Source organism: Bison bison, unplaced genomic scaffold, assembly GCF_000754665.1.
Source record: "Bison bison bison isolate TAMUID 2011002044 unplaced genomic scaffold, Bison_UMD1.0 scf7180017864080, whole genome shotgun sequence".
NCBI classification, from domain to species: Eukaryota; Metazoa; Chordata; class Mammalia; order Artiodactyla; family Bovidae; genus Bison; species Bison bison.
In genome coordinates this window covers 523,940-536,264 of record NW_011494652.1, presented here as the reverse complement: position 1 = coordinate 536,264, position 12,325 = coordinate 523,940, and the positions used below count along the sequence as shown (strand labels likewise).

The 12,325-nt window shown below is 63.0% G+C and overlaps 1 protein-coding gene across 1 annotated transcript in view; it reads right to left on the bottom strand.

Annotated features, from left to right (window-relative positions):
• Positions 1-5,665, bottom strand: part of KCNQ1 (potassium voltage-gated channel, KQT-like subfamily, member 1) — a 326,604-nt gene extending 320,939 nt beyond the window's left edge. Inside the window, exons 1-3 of the mRNA XM_010837806.1 lie at positions 5,633-5,665; positions 5,280-5,476; positions 4,081-4,171 (exon numbers count right to left, since the gene is read on the bottom strand). Coding sequence (XP_010836108.1) covers positions 4,081-4,171; positions 5,280-5,476; positions 5,633-5,665 — 321 coding nt within the window. The remainder of the gene's footprint in view (positions 1-4,080; positions 4,172-5,279; positions 5,477-5,632) is intronic.
• Positions 5,666-12,325: the final 6,660 nt, after the last annotated feature.

Sequence of the window (12,325 nt, the reverse complement as noted above, 5' to 3'; positions counted from 1 at the left end):
CTCCCTCGCCCGGAGCTGAGACAGCAGCTCTTCGGCCCCATAAAAACCAGCACATTAAGAGGAAGGAAGACATATGGACTCTGTGGGAAAACACAGCTTCGAAGGACTTTTTTCCACCATTTAAGCACCGAGCTGCTCTCGGAACCCTGTGCGAGCCCGGGCCCCTCCTGGGCTCCGGGCTGTGGTCTGGCTCGGAGCTCTGGGTCGCGGCCAGCAGCGCCCTCGAGCCGCGGACAACAGCGCCACCTGGCGTCCTGAAGCCCCAGCCTGGGCGGCGACCCCAGGGGCCTGCGACCACTGCCTCTGCGGCCCCTGCCCACACACCTGCTCCCTCCGTCACGCCCTGCCTGGGGTCACACCCGTCCCCAGCCCGCAGACCACAGCCTCTCCAGGGAGCCCCCTGCCACCGCCTCCACCCAGAGCCCCGGGACCCCGGGCCTGTCTTGCCCACTGCCAGCTGCAGGGGGTGGTCCTGGCCTGCCCCTGGAGGCCCCCCAACCCACCTACCTCCTCCTCCCACCCCCAGGGCTCCCCCTCTTCCAGGAAGCCCTCAGCACCCCTGCAGACACCCTGTCCACCCCCCAGTCCCACTTCACCTCTTGCCTCCTTCCTGCTCCAACCCTTGACATAATTCATATCACAATTCATATCTTTGCTGGAGCCTGGGCCCCTGCGGCTGCATTCCTCCCAGTGACCCTGATACCCCACCGCCCGCCCCATGGCCATGACTCCAAAAGTGGCTGGACACGGTCAGCTCAAACCCACCACAAAGGACCTGTTTCCACAGGCCAGTGAGTTACGAAATCTTTGGGAACTCAGTACAGGCCATCAAAAGGTTGCATCTGAGGCCATCCTCCCCCAGGCCTTTGTTCCACAGATGGGGAAGCCGAGGCCCAGGACCCCACAGCAGCTCTGGGAACCCCACGGAGCCCCCTCTGGGCTCCTGGACTCAAAGCAGAGTGTCCAAAACCAGAAGCACCGTTCTGGGCCTGTGGTGGGTGCTGCCCATGGGCCCCTGCCCTGGTAGAGGGCGGGCAGCAGAGCAAGGAGACACAGCCTGGGGCTCCCCACTTCAGCCTGCAGACCCCCGTGCCCAGCCACCGGGGGGAGGGTGGGGCGCACTGAGTGGGGGAGCCCCGGCAGGTGGTGGTCGCGGGGGGCGCCAGCGGTGACTGCTGAGTCGAAGCCTGACTGGGCGGGCGGGAAGGCAGTCTCGCGACAGGTCAAAGGGTCAGGCAGCCCGCAGGAGCATGTGCCAGGGCCCCGAGGTAGCGGGAGGGCCCAGGGTCAGGGGTCAGCAAACTGCACGGGAGCAGAGGGAGCTGGGGTGGGGGGCAGAGACAGGGAGTGCGCAGCACTGGGGGCCCAAGAGGCCCAGCAGATCCGAAAGCCCACCAGAGCTGCTAGAATGATCAGAGCTTGGTTTTGGAAAACCTCCCCCCTCCCACCGCCCCACTCCCAGCCCCAAGCCAACAGCTGCGGTGTAGAGAGGGTGCCTCGTGCGGGGGGCACGAGTGTGGCAGAGAGAATGGGGGTGCCTGGAACAGGAGATGCACCCGAAGCAGGGGCCCTCTGCTGGGAGGTGGGGGGCTGCTCGCTGGCACACACCCCCAGGGTCCCAGCTCCAGCTGAGCTCCGATCCTCAGCGGGGGTGGTTTAGTTGCTCAGTCGTGTCTGACTCTGTGTGGCCTACCAGGCTCCTCTGTCCATGTGATTCTCCAGGCAAGAATACTGGAGTGGGTAGCTTTTCCCTCCTCCAGGGGATCTTCCCCACTCAGGGATCGAACCTTGGTCTCCTGCATCGCAGGCAGATTCTTTACCAACTGAGCCACGAAGGTAGCCTCAGAGAGGGAGGAGACCGCAGTTCCGAGCACGGCCACCAGGAGGCGCGCGGACCTCAGCGACGCCCGGACTGCGTGGTCAGTTCCTCCGGAGGCGGAAGCCGGCAAGGGCCTGGGGGCTGCGGGGACGGGCCTGGGGGCTGCGGGGACGGGCCTGGGGCCCCTTTGCCACCACGCCCAGCTCTGGGCCTCCCCGCATCATGAAGCCCCAAGGAACCCAGTGTGACTGTGAACAGCAATGTCAGGGGGGAGCTCCCAGACAGGTTAAAGGGAGAGGGGAGGCCGGACCAGACGAGGCCCGAGGCCGCCAGGGCCTGCCCCCGACCCCGGAGCCGTCCTGGGGTGACCCACACCCTTGATGGTCTGCTTTCCAGCCCCAGAGCCAGGCCTGGGATGCGCTGGCATCAGCAGTGATTCAGGAGCCAAAATCCCGCGTGGGCGGCACCCCGGGGGCCCTGCCTGAGCCACAGGAGGGTGGGGCCAAGTAACCTGCAAACCAGGCCCCCCCGGTGCTTCAGGGCCCAGGCTGGGGGGGCAGGTCCCGGGGGCCCCTACCCCGATGGGACTCAATGCTGTGGGGGCCTCTCAGAGCGCAGGAGTGAACCTTCCAGCAGAGGGGGAGCCGACCCAGTCACTCAGGGGCCTCATGGGCTGAGCGATGAGCCCCCCACATCCCTACACTGGGATCCTGACCTAAGAATCTCAGATGCGGCTGCGTTTGGAGACGGGTCTTTAAAGAGATGATTACGGTAAAATGAGGTCCCTAGGATAGGACTGGTGTCCTTGTAAGGAGAGGAGGTCAGGACCCGGACTTGCACAGAACAGCGACACAGGAGAGGCCACTGTCCCAGCAGGTCCTGCCCTCTCCCGGGGCTCGCAGGCCGCCCCCAGCTGGGAATGCACAGCGTTCCCCCAGGAGATGTGGAGGGCCCCCTCGCCCCGCCCCGTAAAGCCCGAGCGACCAAGAGACGCCAGCCTCCACACCCAGTCAAGGCACCGGACCAGACCCGGCAGCAGCGACTCCAGAGGGTCAGAGGACAAACCGCCGCAAACAGGAATGGAGCAGAGGGGGTCACAGGCCGCACGGGCGACTAGGGCAGTCACCTTCCTAGTCACCAAATAAACCTCCGGAAACATAACGGAAGAGATTCCATTGCTGATGATAACTAACAACCGTTATCATATCGATAATAACAATGACAGCTGTCTAAAACCCACATCCCCAAACCATGGAACCGTTCTGATAAACAGACACGCCCTGCCCGTGGACAGAACGACCCCACGCCGGAGAGACAGATGCTGGCCTCCCCAAATTCACTCATCAAATACCAACGGCATTTTCTGGGAGGCCGACTAGCTGATCTAAAGGTCACTGGGGAGACGAGACAAGCAAGAATCGCCAGGGGACCCCTGAGAGAGAAGAGGGGCCCCGACATTAACTGCACGGTGAAGCGGGTTGTCGTGGACCGAACAGGAGGCCGCAGAGCAGAGCCCTGGCCGTCCGGGTCTCCAGCAGCGTTGGGGTAAAAGACACACTCTGGAGTAAGTGGTGCTGGGGTGGAGGCGAGAGGGACAGGGTGAGAGCGGACTGCGTCCCTCCACCAGGATGTGCCCAACGAGCCCCGACAACTTAAAGCCACAAGATCCACCCAGACAGCTCTAACCTAAGAAGGGGAAACTCCGTGAGCACGAATGCCGAAGCATCGCGTGAACAGGGCAGCCGACTGCGTAAAGCGCAACAGGCGTTATCTCGAGGCACATCACGAGGACTTGGGGACCCCGGCCCACAGCCATCGGCTGGTGAGGGCAGGGGCACCCTGGGCCGAGGCTGGGGGCAGGGGCGGGGATGCCCGCAGATCTGTGTGCCAGCCAGACCGGGGCCACGGTGCAGGCCGAGCAGACCGCGCCCCCGGCGCCTGGTGCCCATGTCCTCTCGTCTTTCCTTCCCTCCCAGCTCAGCCCACTCCTCCCAGAAGCCCTCCCAGACCACCAGGCCCAGGGGCCCGTCATTCTTCTGCCTTCTCAGCCCAGTGGTCACATCCTGGCAAGGTAGGGACCCAGGAAGGCGGGGTCCCCACCACCTCTAGGCCCCCAGTGTCAGGGCAAGCCCCCAGAGCCTGCCCGCTGTGGGGGTCCGGCACAGGGTCCCATGGGTAGGAGAGGCCAGGAGCGGCGGGCTTCACCCTGCAGCCCACCTGCCCGGGGGCAAGAGCGCAGGGCCCCTCACGCTGGTACGTACCATCCAGAAGAGGGTCCCTGTGGCCAGGGCGACATACTGCTCGATGGTGGACAGTACACTGAAGATGAGGCAGACCAGGACGATGAGGAAGCTGCGGGACAGGAGCACACCCAGTCAGTGTCACAGCCAGGCTGTCCACCCTGCCTGCTCAGACACGGCCCAGGAAGGGGCGGGGGCAGGCTCGCCCACCGCCCAGGGCCCAGGCACATGCCCCGGGGCCTGAGGGCTCCCAGGGCCGCCAGCCCCGACTGTCAGGCGTGCACCAGTGGCAGCATAGCCAGCGCAGGAGGTCACCACCCGGCCAGGAAGGGATGGGCTCTGACCCAGGCTATGGGCAGACGGGCCTCAGAGGCCCAGGCCAAGAAGCCACGCACTGCCCACGTGGTCTCCAAGGATCCAGAGGGGAAATTCATGGGGCAGAGAGCCACCTGGGGACCACGGAGCCCGAGGGGCCTCCTCTGGGGAGGCAAATGTCCCGGACACAGGGTGACGGTCGCAGGGCTCCGTGGACATCCCAACAGCAGTGCAGTGTGCTCGACACGAGGGCTCGCCCCCAGGCCCCCGGGGGTGCAGGCAGCCGGCCCAGACCACTCTCCAGCCCGCTGCCCCATCCACACAGCCCGTGACCACTTCCTCTCAGCAGCAGACGTGCAGGCAGGGACTCAGGGGTCAGCCCCGGGGCCGCCCGAGGCTGAACCCGTGTTCTGCCCCTTGCCCTCTCCTCCTGAACCTGCCTGCCCGTGGAGACGCTTCAGCACAGCCTGTCCAGCCACAGACAGCGTCCCAGGGAAGGACATCACCACCGCCCGCACTGCCCAGCCTCACTGTACAGACAGTAACACGCATCCCCGTGAGATGACGGCCTCGTTGGCTGTGGAGAGATGCTACAGACAAGGAAACTGGGGCCCGAGCTCCACGCTTCCTGAGGGTGAACCCCAAGAGGCCAAACCACGGAGGGGGTGCGGCCAGGCCCTGGGGAGCGTGACAGCGTGGTCTCCTCCCATCTGACCCTCCCCTTCCCCACAAAGGACATTTGCAGTGACTCTGAGCGTGCTCCAGGCGACCCGGACAGTCGCCCACACCCAGACCCTTCACCGAGTCACACCTGCAAAGCCCTGCTTGCCTCGAATGGTCACACTTGGGTGCAAAGGTCAGGACACCAACACCCCCGCTGGCCCACAGTCACCGTGCCGACGCACTGGCCGAAGCCCCGAGCCACACGCCCTGTGCCTCGTGCCACTGTCCCCAGGGCTGCAGTGAGACCCTCGGTGGGGAAGGGGCGGGCCCGGACCCAGGTCTGCGGGTCCTGCTGTCCACGGTTCCCCAGGTCCCCCACCTCCAGCCCCGCCGCCGGGACGTGCGTGAAAAGTCCTGAACTCTCTCCCGGTCCTGCCTCCTGAGGCAGAGGACGTGGACAGAACCCACGCAGCATCTCTGCCCCCTCGAGGCATCGCAGTGGGCCCTGTGGCCCGCGGGGGTGACGCGGCGGTCCCTCTTCTGTGAGGCCTGTCCCTGTTGACTCTTGCTGCCAGGGTGGCAACTGACCACGTACTGTTGCTGTTGGGACGACCTCAGCGATGCACATGGAGTAGCAAGAGCTCGTTTAGAAACGCGCGCCAGGCCGAGGCACAGAGGCCCGGGGGGTGGGAGGACAGAGTCTTGCCAAGCTCTGCCTGTGGACAGGCCCGCAGGAAGGGTGCATCAGGTGGGCATCCTCAGCCTCGGCTCCTGCTCAGAGGCGCACAGAAACTCCACCCCACCCACCCTGTGGCCCAGAACCTCGGCGGAGGCCCTGGGCCAGGGCGCAGGGGCCCCCCAGGAGCACCTCCTCAGGGGCCGCTGGGCCTCTGGGGCTCAGGGCTCACTACCCTCCACGGTGTCTCGGCCTCGGTCACGCTGTCTTCTGAGGCCTAAACAGCTCCTGGAATACCTGTGCACGCTGTGCTGGTTTCAGAATCATCTCACAAAGGGTGCTTTGTCCGCTCCGAGTGTGTGGGCCCAGGAGCCTCAGCGAGGCCAAGGTCGGGTCCCTACCCTTGGGGTGTTGGCAGCAACCTGGGGGCCTGGCACTCCCCGTCTGCCCCTCCGTCCCAGCTTGGGTCCCAAGGCTCCAAAGTCAGGCAGCCGCAGACCTCTGAGAGCTGGGGGAGCAAGGCCCAGGGAAGGGACAAAACCGCCCTGTTCTCTGCCCAGGTGTGGGAGCGGGGCTGGGCGGGGGAGAGGCCCCCTCAGCTCCCAGCACTGCCTGACCCGACCTCCCAGGGGGGCGTGTGCACGCCCGCGGGAGGCGGCCATGGCCAAGGCGAGGACGATGGCCTGCTGATGCCCTGATGGCTGATCTACCCTGGGTGCACGGCCACCGGCAACCGCCTGAGGACGTCCGTGCCCTTATCGGACATCAGACATCATTTCAGCGTCTGCGGCAGCAGGTGCCCAGGGGATGCAGAGGAATGCGGGAGCCATGCCAGGGCGCTGGTCCAGCAGGAGGCGCGCCAGGGAGCAGCAGGGGGCGGACGGCAGGACCCCACCCCCACGCCCACGGGCTGAGCCCCCAGCGGCACCTGCGCCTGGAGGGCTCAGCCCAGGCGGGATGGGGTGGACCGGACCCTTAGGGAAGCCCACGGGCACCGTCTCTCCGGTCCACAGGGAAACCTCTTTCAACCCTGGAAGCTCCCCAGTGATGCCGAAAACGTGAATAAGAAGCACACGCTTCACGTGCGAGGGTGTTCAAGGAGCACCTGGAACCAGAAGAGACAGACCTCTGCCGTCGGGCTCTGCGAGCTCTGAGCGAGGTCCAGGAGGCTGAGACACAGCGCTGGGCTGGTCAGTGAGCGGTAGCTGCACCCTATCTGTGCGCTCAATTTCTCTGTGACCCCATGGACTGTAGCCAGGCTCCTCTGTCCAGGGAATTTCCCAGGCCAGCAGACTGGAGCGGGTTGCCATATCCTCCTCCAGGGGATCTTCCCGACCCAGGAATTGAACCCATGTCTCCTGCCCTGGCAGGTGGATTCTTTACCACTGCGCCACCTGGGGAGCATGTTCAATATATAACAATCACGCAGTTGGAAAAGTCTTGGTCCAGAAAAAACGTTCTGTGTGAAGGGATGGGCGTTGGGAGCACCATGCTCGGTGAAATACGCCAGTCACGGAAGGGAAAGTCCTGTACGACTCGACTTCCACGAGGGCCCTGGAGCTGGCAGACCCACAGAGACGGAAAGCAGGCTGGCGGGGGCCGGGGCGGGGAGGCGGGGCTCTGGGGACAGAGCGTGTCGCTGCAGGAAGGGGAGGCTTTGAGGATGGGTGAGTTAGTGGCTGCACGGCACAGCTCAGGACTTCGCGGCCCGGGCGGTACACTGACATGTTGTCAGAGAGGAGGTTTCACGCTACACGTATCTCACCACAGCTTTCTTAAGGAAACTGAGTAAATGACATGTATACACAAGCCCTGGACTGCTGCCCGTGTTTGATTAAGGCTATAAATGAGGCTGTGTGAGGTTCAAAGACCCGCCCTCCCGGCTGGGACCTTCGGGCCGATAACAGACAAAGGGCTTGTCCCGCCGCTTGAACCTCAAGGCCGAACTCAGAGCGTGTGATTTAATAGATTAGCTGCTGACGTTCAAACTCCGGCCGTATCAGAGGGGCTCCTCTTTGCACAAGTCACCTGGGAGATTCCAAACATCCCTGAGCAAACAGGACAAGGTGGGCTGGGGAGCCTGTGCCTGGACATGGACGCCCCCGTGGCACTGAGCCCCTCCGGGGGTGGGGGGGGCTGGCCTCAGGTCCCACCAGGACTGTCCGTGGGGCTGGGGAAACACTGCCCAACAGAATGCCAAGACACGCCCCGCCTGGGTCCAGCCTGTGCCCAGCACTGCCCTGGGTGGAGCAGGGTTGGGCACGTCGCCAATCACACCTTGGCCCAGGTGCTGGGCTCTGTGCACCCCCTGACCCCATGCGGAAGGTGTTACACCACCCCCAGAAGGAGACCCTGGGCTGCCCCTCCAGTCCATGCTACCCAGCAAGGGGACCCGGGCTCAGGGACAGCAAGGCCCAGCCAGCCCCAGCTTCAGGGCAGAGGCCGAGCCTCCCCAGGGCAGGGCCCTGTTTCCAGGGGCCAGGCCAGCACTCAGCGCCCCACGGCCTCCAGGGCGAGCGCTGCACACAAGGCTGAGCCACAGGGGCCGGGGAGGTGCTGTGTGGGCAGGCCGGGCCAGAATGGAGACCCTGGACTGCTTCCGGGGGCCCCGGGATTTCTGGGCTCAGGGCACATCCTTCCAGTCTCTGCCTCCAACGTCATGCACCCCCCCATGTTGAAACCCCCTTCTGTGGGTTTCTTCTGAGGACGCCTATCACTGAATTGCGGCCTCCCTGCCCCAGAATCTTCTCCCCCTCGAGATCCTTAACATATCACCTCTGCAAAGATGCTTTTTCTAAATACCTAAGGTCACGTTCACAAGTTCCAGGGAGTCTGCCATCTCTGGGGGCCATTATTTAGCCTCTGTGACTTATCAAGGGTTCTAATAAATGATGCAGATGGTGACTGCAGCCATGAAATTAAAAGACGCTTGCTCCTTGGAAGAAAAGTTATGACCAACCTAGACAGCATATTAAAAAGCAGAGACATTACTTTGCCAACAAAGGTCTGTCTAGTCAAGGCTATGGTTTTTCCAGTAGTCGTGTATGGATGTAAGAGTTGGACTATAAAGAAAGCTGAGTGCTGAAGAATTGATGCTTTTGAACTGTGCTTCTGGAGAAAACTCTTGAGAGTCCCTTGGACTGCAAGGAGATCCAACCAGTCCATTCTAAAGGAAATCAGTCCTGAATATTCATTGGGGGGACTGATGCTGAAGCTGAAGCTCCAATACTTTGGCCACCTGATGCGAAGAGCTGACCCATTGGAAAAGACCCTGAGGTTCGGAAAAATTGAAGGCAGAAGGAGAAGGGGACGACAGAGGATGAGATGGTTGGACGGCATCACCAACTCAATGGACATGAGTTTGGGTGAACTCCAGGAGTTGGTGACGGACAGGGAGGCCTGGCATGCTGCAGTCCATGGGGTCGCAAAGAGTCGGACACGACTGAGCGACTGAACTGAACTGAATTAAATGAATAAATCACTTGTGATGATGAGAACTATCAGCAAATCTTCAGTGAGTCTTTAAAAGCCAGCATCAGGCACGTGGTAAAGTGCGTGTCCATGGTGCCCCTGTGAAACAGCCCAAGGTACGTTCAGAGCCCGCCCCCTCACAGCCTCAGTGCATCTGCAGAGACCCGAGTAAGGTCCCAGGCTCCAGGGACTAGGATGCAGAGAGCGGTGTCTTTGCAAGGTCACGCACAGCTCAGCACCCCACTGTCCAGACCCCATCACGTCAGGGAGGGACTCGGCTCTCCACTCCCTCTCCCCATGACGTGCTGGGTGGCATCCAAGCCAGGGCTCCTGGGACGAGGGCTCCCACAGGCCACTCCGACTCTGAACCTCCTGTGAGGCGTGTTCAGTGGCCCGACTCTCATTCCTTTCAGAGGCTCTCTCGGGTGATGCGACCCCTAGCCACACGGGCTCCAGTGGGCAGCTGGGAGCGGTGAGGCCACTGTTCCCGCAGCTCCAGTTTCCCCTCTCTTGGAGTCCCACGCTCCAAGGTCCCGTGAGCGTAAGATCCCATCAGACAGATCCCAGAGAGCCTGCCCGCAAGGAGCTCCTAGGAGATGAAGACACTTATCCCTGCCTCTTGACAGAGGCCGTCCTCAGCCTTGCAGGTTTTCAGTCGACACTTTTTCTAAACGTGACCTGGGCTGGGGACCCCAGAGACACAGGGCCTCTCACCTCGCACTCTGGCTGGGCCCTTGGCTGTTCCCGTGTGCACAGCACCTCCCGAGAGGCCAGGCCGCCTCTGCCTGGGGGTCTCCACCCCCAGGGGACGGGCCACCAGGACTGCACCAGAATCTGCAGCCCACATCCCACTGGCCTCCCTGCCTAAGTCTTGACGTCCACCTGGCAGCTGGGGGTGATCCTGGGGGGAAGCAAATTCCACCAGCCCTCCAAGCTAAAGATCCTCCAATGAAGTCTGAACTCCAAAGCCACCTTCTGGGGCATCCCCCTGCCCCATAGGCCTGGGCTTCCCTGAGGGGGGCGGGGGGCCTTCTGATGCCCAGCTGGGCCCTGTGTCCCCTGCCCTGTTCTCATCAGACCACTGGCCACCTATGCCCATTGCTGCCCCTGATAGAGCAAGGGCTCCGCAGGCAGCGGACGTCTGATGTCCGCTTTGAAGGCTCCATATGGGACCTGGTACCCGAATGTCTGCATGTTTTAGGTTGAACTCAGGAACTCAGTGGACAGAATTCTCCATGCCACCTCCTCCATGCAGGCCTCCAGGCTTCATCCAGAGTGAAATCCTCTTGTGACATGTTTTTCCTCCTCACCCCACCCCAGTGCACTCCGCCAGGGCCCTGCAGGGTTTCCAACAGGCCAGGACCCCAGGTAGCTCTCCATGTACCCCTTCTCCCCCAGACTGCATGCCAACAGGGCCAAGCAGAAGGGAGCTGGGGGCGGTGGGAGGGAACTCTGATGTGAGTGGGGAGCATCCACGGCCACCCAGCTGCCAGGAGCGCAAAAGATGCAGTGGGCGGTGCTCTGAGGCGAGGACCACGGTCTCGCTGCCTCAAGTCGGCCCCAGAGGCAGCAGGAACTGCCCAGATTCACCCTCAGCCCTCCTCGGGGCCTCTTCCGGAAACCCAGGACGACGCAGGCGAGGGGACTACTTGGGCACCAGGGTGGGGTCACGCTCAGGAGGCCTGTGACGGGTCTGCCAGCCTTGCTCACCCACGACTGGACTCAGGGCTCCTGACCGCTTAGCGCAGGTAGAAACCCAGCTCCACCCTGGCGGCCCCAGGCTGGGGGCACTGCAGGCCCCAAAGCCCGACTGCGCCCCCCGCCTGAGGTGACAGGGTGTGGTGCCCCCAGCACAGGCTGCGCCTTCCGCAGAGCGGGCGGCGGGACGGCCAGGCCCAGCCGAGCCTGGGCAGCGGCCAGGCCATCGCCTGGCTCCGTTGAAGACACGGGCGGATGGCTGTGCTCTTGTCTCCCCCCATGCCCAGCATCCCCTCACTTCCCACATGCGGCTCCACACAAGGCCCTCGCGTGTGCAGGAGCTGGGACGTCCCCCTCTGTCGAGGGCCGAGCCGGCTGGGGGCAGCTGGGGGCGGGCGAGGACAGGCCTTGGCTGAGGGCTTGACCACATCACCCTAAGTGGTCACATCAAAGCCTTCCCCGGGCCCTAGAGAGGCAGCTATGGGGGTCTCAGGGATGGGGTCTCAGAGATGCGGGCGCTGTGAGGGTGCGCATGTAAGTCTTCTCAGGGATCTGTTACACAGTAAGAAACATAACAGCTGGGGATGTCCCCAGGGCCCAGTGGTTGAGACTTTGCCTTCCGATGCTGCGCCATGGGTTCAATTCCTGGTCAATGAACCAAGATCCCACACGCCAAGCAACTAAAATGTTTAAAAATAAATACATTGGTGTCTTAAAAAAATTTTTTTTTAAATAAAAGGGCCTTCCCTGGTGGTCCAGCGTTAAGACTCTGCACTTCTACTGCTCAATCCCTGGTTGGGGAACTAAGATTCCACACACTGCAAGGTGCTAACAGTAAGTTGAAAGAGAGAAAGAAAAGTAAAGAGAAAGAGAAGACAGACAGCAGCCGTGTCTGAGCACCAGGCTACAGGCGACCAGACCTGGAACGTCCAGCCCGGGCCACGGTCAGCCACGCGACGCTTTCTCAGCATCCGCTGGACAGCAGAGCACCAACTGGAAGCCCGGACTCTTTCCACCAGGCCCCATGCAGCCCCTCAGCGGCCCCAGTGCCTGGCAGCAAGGTGGGGACAGCCATGTAAATCCACACCTTCCTGTCCCCTCTGTTGTCACGAGAAGCCCCAGAAGCAGGCCCGTCCCTCATCAGAGGGGAAAGAGGGCCCGAGGCTGCGGGGAGCCCCGGCTGGAGAGCAGGACTGCAGCGCAGGCCTCCTCCCCCAGGCCCTGCCCCACACCTCTGGGAAAACAGGGTCCAGCCAGAGGGCAGGGTCTCTGGCTGCCCACTGCCCACCCTCGAGGGGCTGCCTGGTCTGGCGGTGAGAGGACAGGCCCCAGACAGCTTTGGCCAGGGGGCTGGGGGGTGTCCTGGCCCTTGGGGTCTGGCGCTGGACAGGCTTTGGCCAGGGGGCTGGGGGGTGTCCTGGCCCTTGGGGTCTGGCGCTGGAC